Source organism: Tinamus guttatus, unplaced genomic scaffold (genome assembly GCF_059628265.1).
Source record: "Tinamus guttatus ecotype Peru unplaced genomic scaffold, ASM5962826v1 Tinamus_guttatus_pri_ptg001366l, whole genome shotgun sequence".
In the NCBI taxonomy this organism is placed as follows: Eukaryota; Metazoa; Chordata; class Aves; order Tinamiformes; family Tinamidae; genus Tinamus; species Tinamus guttatus.
Window position 1 is genome coordinate 32,966 of NW_028289900.1, and position 8,839 is coordinate 41,804.

The window sequence follows — 8,839 nt, forward strand, 5'->3', positions numbered from 1 at the left end:
GCCCGTGCTTGCTGTGGCCATCCTTGTGCCACATCCAGTGCTTCCTAAACAGCGGGTCACTGTCCCCATGCAAGATCTGTGCATAGCCACGGCTTGGGAACACTGTAGCTCCTGTTTTGGCCTCCGTGCTGCCCTTCACCCGTGCTCAAGGTGCCCAGCGAAGGGCAGACGGCAGCAGGAGCTGAAACCTGGCTGCAGGGGCGCTTCCTTGGGCTGCTGCTCCCAGCGATGGCGCTGGGAGGGAAGTGGCTGCAGTTTTCCCCCCGCTCCTGGTGAGGCTGCATATTTTCCCTTTTATAAAAGCATGAGCTGGCTTGGAGGAATAAATATTTGCGTTAGGAGTCCCGCTGGAAAGGGGAGCGGGTGTTTGGAGAGGCAGTGTTAAGCGGAAGGCGCCGGGGCCAGCGCAGTGGGTGACGGGGCCTGTTTCGCTCGCCGGCTGCGCTGCCGGCTCTTCCCTGCCCTCCGCGAACCGTCCTCGGGGCCGGCGGGGAGGGCTGGGCCAAGCGCCCGGGCTCCCGCTGCGGCGCTCCCGGCGGAGGCGGCTCCGCGGGGCCCTGCGCCGGCCGCGGGCGGGAGAAGCGGCGGGGGCGGCGGCTTCCTGGCCCGCCTCCCTCCCTTCCCTGCTTCCCTCCCTTCCCTGCTTCCCTCCCTCCCTCCGCTCCGTCCGCGGGCTCTCGGCGGGGCGGCCGCGCAGGGGAGGGGGCCGCGGGCGCTTCCTGCCGCCGCCCCCGCCGCCTCCCCGCTTCCTGCCTCATCCCTTCCCCGCGGCCGCCGCCCCCCGCGCCGGGCATGGGCCCCGGCGGGCCGCCCGCCTAGCCCGGCCCGCAGGAGCGAGCATGGCCGCGGAGCTGAGCGCCGACGAAGAGCGGGTAGGTCGGGATCCCCCCGGGGGGCTCCGCTGCGAGCCGGGCCGACCCCGCGGCACGGCGGTACCGGCGCGGGGCGCGCAGCCGCCCGGCAGCGCCCGCAGGGACCCGAGCGCCGCCCGGGGCACCCGAGAGCGGCGCTGCGTTGTGGCGGGGGGCTTTTCCTGCCCGTTTCTGGCTCCTCCGAGCCCGCTCGGTTCAGCGCGAGCAGAGGAGCGACGCGAGGAAGCAGCGGCCCCCGCCCTGCGGGCAGCCACGGAGCCTGCAGCCCGAGCAGCAGCAGCGGCCCCGGCGCCGTTCCCGGCGTTCGGGCTCTCCCTCATTGCCGGCTGGCCGCAGGATGGCCTTCCTTTTCCTATGGGAAGGTCCCAGCCTGGCATCTCCCGGCACAGACCCGATTCCAGCCTCTTCTCCGCGCTGCACCGTGGCCGAGCATCCGCCCGGAGCCCTAAGCCCCTTGCGGACGTCAGCTCCTGGGGGAGCTGCTTCATGGCAGGGAACGCGCGTGGGGACGGGCAAGCCCAGCCCCTCTGCCGGTGTCTCCATGCCTTGTGCCAGCCGCCGGAAACGCCAGGATATTTCTGCTAATAGTTCCCAAAGGGGAGCGGGGGCTGCGGCGCTGCAGCAAGGTGGGGGCTGGCTCCAGTTTTGAGGCCGAAACAGCGGAATTTTCTTTCTTCCCACGGGGCGGTAGGTAAGGGCCTTCGCTGGGCTCGTTTGTGCGTGTGCCTCTTGTCATCGGCCTGGGGCTGACTCCTCTTCTCCCCTTCTGCCATCGGACACGGGCTTTTTTTAGCGCCGTTTCCGAAGGAAACTGGCGCCTGAGGTCACTGTCTGCCTGCGCATCCGTTGCTCCCCCAGGACATGCCAGATTTGCTGGGTTTGCCCCGCCATGGCTCAGGGCAAGGGGACCCTCGGACCTACTGGGAGCCCTTCCCAAAGAAGGGCCGGGGAAGGACGTGCCAGAGGGAGAAGGGGCTGTCGCGCTCCGTCAGCAGCTGTTCCGGGGACAGGGTGGCTCCCGCAGAGGGATTTGCGGGAGCGTGGGGAAGGTCTGGCGCCACCTCCGTGTTTCCGAGGGCTGCAATGAGGCCGGAGCAAGCGCACACGCACCCGTCAAAGCAGCAAGGAGGTTTAGTCCTTTCCTGGGAATTGCATCCGTGGCCGTCCCTTCTTGCTCCGGGTGTTGTGCTTATGCCTGTGCTATAATCTCCTTGGGATTTTCCACACTTATTCCAGTTCCCTTACTGGCCTGTGCAGTTGGAGCAGCCCTGACCACCTTGTGTAGATGCAGGGATATCCATGTTGGTGGCTCCAATACTCCTGATCCCCTGGAGTGGTGCAGGGGTTGCTACAGTGCTGGGATGCAGCGGCGTCCCAGGACCTGGAAGTCTCCTTGCAACCCTAAGATGGTTTATCCCTCTGCCAATGCTTCCAGCAATGGCTTCTGCGGCTCCACTGACACTTCCAACCTCAGGGAAACTCTCTGTCTTGTCTCCCGCTGTGCCTCCCGCGCGAGGCCCGGCCTGGCTCCTTATCTCGTGGCGCGTGTTGTGTCTCTCTCTCTCCCAAACAGGCGACCAAGCAGTTCCTAGAAGAGATCAACAAGTGGACGGGCCAGTACAATGTGTCCCCGCTCTCCTGGAACGTGGCCGTCAAATTCCTGATGGCCCGCAAGTTTGACGTGCTGCGGGCGATCGAGCTCTTCCACTGCTACCGGGTATGGCGACGCTCAGCTCTGCAGGGATGGATATTCCCAATTCCCTGCTGGAAAAGAGGGCTTGGGAGCAGCCGAGGCTGGCAATGCCCGTTGGCGGGTGCTCGGCTCGCTCCCGTCCCCCTGCAAACGGGCGCTCCTGCTCCCGTAGGAGACACGCCTGAGGGAAGGCATTGTGAAGCTGAAGCCGCACGAGGAGCCGCTGCGCTCGGAGCTGCTCAGCGGGAAGTTCACCATCCTGGTAGGCAGTGGAGCGCGGCCTCGAGCCGCAGGATGCTGTGCCGCTGTCACCGTGCCCGGCTCACCTCTCCGCTTCTCGCAGAGCGTGCGGGACCCCTCGGGAGCCTCCATCGCTCTCTTCACGGCCAAGCTGCACCACCCCAGCAAGAGCGTGCAGCACGTGGTGCTCCAGGCACTCTTTTACCTGCTTGACCGTGCCGTGGAGAGGTGAGCATGCAGCCGGGAGTGCACGGGGCTTGCTGGGAAGGAGTCCATGCTGGAGAGGGATGGATAGGCCAGGAGGAAGCTCGTGCCGCGTTGGAGCTGGGTGTCATTCAGTGGCGCTGGGGAGCCCAGTGGTGCTGGCTCCCTCTGTTCCCAGCTCCGAGGTGCTCTCTGGTCGTGGCGGCGCGCGCTGGGCTCCGCGCGGCGCGAAGCAGCCGCATTCCTGACCGTGGGAGATTTCCGCTGCCTTTGAGGAGCTGGCGCGGGGCGGGTGGTGCCAGGAGCGCCGGCCTTTGTGCCGAGCTCGCCGCTTGTCGAGGTCTGCGCTGATTCCCTTTGAAAGGCTTCACGGGGAGAAAGAGGGGTGGCCTCGCTCCTCCCCTCGCTTCGTTCGCCGGGAAAAGCCGCAGCCGCACGCAGGCTCAGCCGAGACATGACACGAGCCCTGCCGAAAACGTGGAGCACTGACAGCCCGTTCCCGGTGCCGGGCTGCCCCGCACTCGCACACGTAGCAGCCGGGAGCCAGGCTGGGAAGAGCAGCTCGAGAAAGTGAAGACGCACACGGGGTGCATGTGTCCTCCTGGAAGCGTGGGAGGAGATTCCCGGGCGGATAAGCGAGCCGAGGGAAGGGGCTCCGCGGGGTGCTCTAACGTCTCCTCCTCTCTCTTCCCCGATGGGCAGTTTCGAGACGCAGCGGAACGGGCTCGTGTTCATCTACGACATGGCGGGCTCGCAGTACACCAACTTCGAGCTGGACCTCAGCAAGAAGATCCTCAACTTGCTCAAGGTGTGGGCTGGGGGGATCCCGCTGGGCGCGCGAGGCCGGGTGCGGAGCTCGTCCCACTGCCAACTCCCCTGGCAGCTGGCAGCGTGCTCTGAAAACGGATGCAAATTATTCCTTAATTGCCCTGGCATTTCGTGCCTCCTCACTTCTCCAGAAGAGAAATAGTGGCATGTTTGAGACATGGAGATGCTTTGGATGTGGCACCTCCAGCTGTGGCATGCGGTGTCAAGCACCAAGCTGTCTGCAGCAGCTGGATCCCTGGCTCTGGGAGCTCTGGACAGCGGGCACTTTGCTGGGCTGGGATGTGTTTCAGCAGCATGCGGACAGCCAGAGAGGGGCTGGCCCATAGCGTGAGCTGAGGGCATCCCACCCCGTTCCCGTTGCCTCCCACAGGGCGCCTTCCCGGCTCGGCTCAAGAAGGTCTTCATCGTGGGAGCGCCCATGTGGTTCCGCGTGCCCTACTCCATCATCAGCCTCCTGCTCAAGGAGAAGCTGCGGGAACGGGTGAGTCCTGGACCACTCCGCTTCCTAGGCGGACCGTTCGCATCCCGGTGCCTCGTCCTTCCTTGCGTTTCCCTGGGCTCGCCGCTCAGCCCGTCCCCTCTGCTCCCCTCTGCAGGTGCAGATGGTGAAGATGTCCGAGCTGAAGGAGCACCTGCCCCGGGAGTGTCTCCCCGAATACCTCGGTGGCTCCCTCAAGCTGGACCCTCTGAGCTGGAACTGCCGCTTCCTGCCCCAGCAGAACGGCCACCCCGACCCCCTCGATGAGCTCATCTTGGTACCGTTGGCACCCCCGAAAGACAACGGCTCTGTCCATGTCCCGGGGCCCAAATCCATCACCGTCCAGGAGCTGCTGGACCACGTCACCCACAAGCAGAAGCGCGGCATCTACGAGGAGTATGAAGACATCCGGCGCAGGAGTCCGGCCGGGACCTTCGTGTGCTCGCTGTAAGCGCCGCGGGGAAGGAGCGGGATAGGGGGACGTGCGGCGGCGCTCGCCTTCGGGATACGGGCACGGCAGCTCCGCTTCCCGAGCCTGCAGCCACGTGATGGCAGCAAAGCGCGGCCTGCGGGCGCCTGGAAAAGCTCCCTGCCACTGTGCTGAGCTTCTCCTGCTCTGCCAGGGCGCCCCACAACCAGGAGAAGAACCGCTACGGGGATGTGCCCTGCCTGGACCAGACGCGCGTGAAGCTGGCCAAGCCCTACAGCCGCCCGGAGGTGAGCGGGCCCTGCGGGTCGGTGCCGCGGTGCCCGTGCCAGTGCCACGGAGGACTCATGCGAGTGTGTCTTCCCCTGCAGCTGACGGACTACATCAACGCAAGCTTCATGGACGGCTACAAGCAGAGGAATGCCTACATCGGCACGCAAGGTACAGGCGCGCTTGGACGCAGTGCAGCAACCTTCGGGGCACCGCGGGGGCCTCCCCGTCCTCACGGCCGTGCTCCCCCCGCAGGGCCGCTGGAAAACACCTACGGGGACTTCTGGCGCATGGTGTGGGAGCAAAACGTCCTGGTGATCGTCATGACAACGCGGTGAGTGTCCCAGGAGCGCGCGCGAGGGCTCCGTGGTGCTCCGAAGCCCTGCGTCTCCCTGGGCAGCGGTCCCAGGTCTTCCCGGCACTCCCGCTCACCCTCCCCTTGCTCACAGGCTGGAGGAGGGCGGCCGGAGGAAGTGTGGCCAGTACTGGCCTCTGGAGAAGGATTTTCAGGTGCGCTACGGGGCGCTCACCATCACCAACCTGGGCGTGGAGAACCTGAACCATTACAAGAAGACCGTCCTGGAGCTCCACAGTTCGGAGGTGGGAGCTGTCGCGCCGTGAGGGTGCCAGGGGGCACCCAGCGCTCTCGTGAGATCAAGGGGGCTCGGGGCAATGGGGGGAAGGAGCTAACGCTGTGGCCGCCGCAGAGCCGGGAGCGGCGCCTCGTGTCGCACTTCCAGTACCTGAGCTGGCCGGATTACGGCGTCCCCTCGTCCGCCGCCACCCTCATCGACTTCCTGGGTGCCGTGAAGCAGCAGCAGCGCGTGGCCGCCAGCGCGCTGGGCCCCCGCTTCAAGGGCCACCCCGGGGGCCCCCCGGTCGTGGTGCACTGCAGCGCCGGCATCGGCAGGACAGGTACGTGGAGCGTCCCCGCCGCGCCGGCCTCGCGTGTCCCCCCGCAGCTCTGACCTTCCCGTCCACACGCAGGGACCTTCTGCGCGCTGGACATCTGCCTGTCGCAGCTGCAGGACGTGGGCACGCTGGACGTGCAGCAGACGGTGGCGCGCATGCGCACGCAGCGCGCCTTCAGCATCCAGACGCCCGAGCAGTACCACTTCTGCTACGCCGCCATCCTGGAGCACGCGCAGCGCCAGGGGCTGCTGCCGGCGCCGGCACGCTGACCGCGCCGCCCGCCTCGCCACGGACTGTGCCTTACTCGAGACGGGCGCGGAGGCTGCAGCTCCTTGGTTTTTCCCTCCCGTTTTTTTTCTTTTTTTTCTTTTTCTTTTTTTTGGTGGGACCATCTGAAGTCAGGCTCGGGACTGCTCAGTGCCAGCGGTGTTGGGGACGCAGTGCTCAAGCAGCTCCTCTCGTGCCGGAGCCACGGCATTCCGGGCTCCGTCCCGCTGCTGCGGTGGCTTTCCCGAGTCACAGCCGGGCACAAAGCGGAGCGGGAGCATCGCCCGCCCCGGCCTCCCCCTTTGCTGCCAGCTCCTGCCCCAGCTGCCCTAATTTTATACTGTAATAAGCTCTTTGAATGTGTATATTCTTATTTTTTTATAATCCGGAAGGGTTTTTGTTTTTTTTTTTTTTACTTTTGTTTTGTATTTAACATTAACGTGACCCAAGAAACACTCGTTGCCGTTCCTGCCTGCTCTCCCGCAGTGAGACACTGGTGTCGCTGGTGTTTTGGGGCGGTTGTCCCGTTTCCCGGCGGTCCCAACCCCGAGCAGCAGGCTGGGACGTGGAGTCTGGAGCTGCTCCCGTGGGAATCTGAAGCAAATCCCCTCTAACGGTGCCGCGGGGGCTGCCCGTGTCGCGGCGGTGGCCCCGATTAAAGGGAAGGAGTCGCCATGCGCTCACTTGTGTCTGTTGTGTCCTCGGCGGCCGGTGTGTGCGGGAAGGGGGGTGGTTTTTTTGTGGTAAAATGCAACCGTTGGGCGGACGGGGGGCACTCGGGGGCAGGAGCCGCGGCCTGGCCGCGGAGCGGGGCGGGTTAGCGCGGCCCTCGCCTCACGCAGGGGGCGGGGCCGCCTCGCGCAGGGGGCGGGGCGAGGGGCGGGGCCGGCGGCGGGGGCGGCCCCGCGCCGTGACGAGCGGCGCGGCCGGGCCAATGCGGCGCGGGGGGAGGCGCCCGCCGTCGAGGACGCCGCGCCGCGCGCCGAGGGTATGTAACAGCTGCGGCCCCCGCCGCCCGCCCGCCGCCCTGCCCAGCACCGCGGCGGCGGCGCGGGACAGGCCGGGGCGCCGGGGAACGGCCCGGGGACGGGGCACGGCGGGGCCCGCTCCCGCCCGCCGCGCGGGGAACTTGTTGGGCCCACGGGGGCGGGCGGGCCGCGCCGGCCTCGGCTCCCCGCTCGCTCCGCCGCGGCCGCGCTAACGGCTCCGCCAACGGTCGCGCTAACGGCCGCGGGTGGAGGCGGGGGAGAGCGGCGCCCAGCTGATCCGCCCCCCCCTTCTCTTCCCGCCGCCCCGCGCAAACATGGAGCTGCCGGCCCGGCCCCCGCCTCCTCCTCCCACAATCCCCGCGCCGCTGCTGGGGAGGCTGGAAGGAGGGACCGAGGAGGGGATCGTGGCGGGGCGGGGGGGGGCGGGAGGCTGCGGGCTGGGCCTCCCCGGCGCCGCCGCGCGCGCGGCCCCGCCGCCCCCCCCGTTCCCTTACGGCACGGCCGGGGCGGCCCCGCGCCGGCCCCGCCCCTCGCCACCATTGGCTGCCGCTCGCGTGGCCCCGCCCCCGGCGGCCCTGGCGCCGCGCCCGGCGTGGGGGGTGGTGAGGGGGGGAGCTCTTCCCGCTGCCCATTGGCGGGCGCGCTGGCCACGCCCCCCCGCGGCGCGCGCGCGCCTCCGAGCGCGCGCGCCCCCCGCCCCCCTCCCCTCCCCACACGTGTAACCGATCCGCCCCACGTGGGGCGCTGCCATCCCGGAAGTGCCGCGGCTCCGGGGACAAAAGGCAGCGCCGCCGCGCGCCCTGCCCCGGCCCCGCTCCCTCCCGTAGCGCCCCGTGCGCGGGGGGGTGGGGCGCCCCTCCCGCGGCGCCCCCTCCTTCCCCCCCCCCCACGTAAACATGCCACAAAAGGGCTCCCCGGAGGGGGGCGGGGCCGCGGCGTATGGGCGGGGCCACGACGCCGTCACGGGCGCGCTCGCCGCACGCTGATTGGCCGGGGCCGGGAGGCGGTGGCCAATGGGGCGCCTAAGGGGGCGGGCAGAGGGCGGGGCCACTGCTTCTACGGACATTTTTCTTCAGCGTTCTCCCCCCCTCCTCCCCCTCCCTCCCTCCCTTCCTCCCCACATCCCCTTCCTGGGCTCTCCGGCCAATAGGAACGGGCGAGTGGGGCGGGCGCTCGGCGCCCATTGGCCCTCCTGCCGACGGGCGCGCTGCGCGGCCAATGGGCGCGCGGGGGGCGCCCACCCCCCCCGAGGCGCGCGGGGAGGGGCGGGATTTCCCGGGGAACAGAGAAGCGGGGAGCGTTCCGCGGCGCCCGCCGAGCGACGGTTACTCCATCCCACCCCCGCCCCCCCGGCCCGCCCCGCCGCGCCGCCCCCGCTCCCGCCGCCGGTTGCAGCGGTGCGGGGCCCCCTCGCGGGGCGGCGCGAGCCCAGCTCCCCCCCCCCCCGCCTCTCCTCCCACCCGGGGCGCGGGAGGGCCCGACCGCGGCGCGGGGCCGCTTTGAGGTAAGGCCCGGGGCGGAGGGCTGGGGGGAAAGAGCCGGTGCGGGCCGGTGCCCTCCGGCGATCCGTAGGGGGCGGGGCCTGTCGCCGGCGGCGCGCGCGCGCGGAGGGAGAAGCGGGGGCGGCCTGGGGGGCTCTTCCCGTCGCGCCGCTGCCCC

The 8,839-nt window shown here is 69.0% G+C and overlaps 1 protein-coding gene across 1 annotated transcript; it reads left to right on the forward strand.

Annotated features, from left to right (window-relative positions):
* The first annotated feature begins 677 nt into the window (after positions 1 to 677).
* Positions 678 to 6,193, forward strand: PTPN9 (protein tyrosine phosphatase non-receptor type 9). The gene is made up of 13 exons (XM_088539088.1): positions 678 to 872; positions 2,446 to 2,589; positions 2,738 to 2,827; positions 2,909 to 3,033; positions 3,712 to 3,817; positions 4,208 to 4,318; positions 4,434 to 4,762; positions 4,939 to 5,032; positions 5,114 to 5,183; positions 5,268 to 5,346; positions 5,462 to 5,612; positions 5,720 to 5,927; positions 6,000 to 6,193. The coding sequence occupies exons 1-13, from the start codon at positions 840 to 842 to the stop codon at positions 6,191 to 6,193; spliced, it is 1,734 nt and encodes a 577-aa protein (XP_088395214.1). The 5' UTR covers positions 678 to 839.
* Positions 6,194 to 8,839: the final 2,646 nt, after the last annotated feature.

Excerpts from the sequence above, each read along its gene's own strand:
- PTPN9 (XM_088539088.1), top strand. The coding sequence starts at position 840 with ATGGCCGCGGAGCTGAGCGCCGACGAAGAGCGG. Across the intron at positions 5,033-5,113 it reads AGCCCTACAGCCGCCCGGAG|CTGACGGACTACATCAACGC; the intron begins GTGAGCGGGCCC and ends CTTCCCCTGCAG. Across the intron at positions 5,613-5,719 it reads TGGAGCTCCACAGTTCGGAG|AGCCGGGAGCGGCGCCTCGT; the intron begins GTGGGAGCTGTC and ends TGGCCGCCGCAG.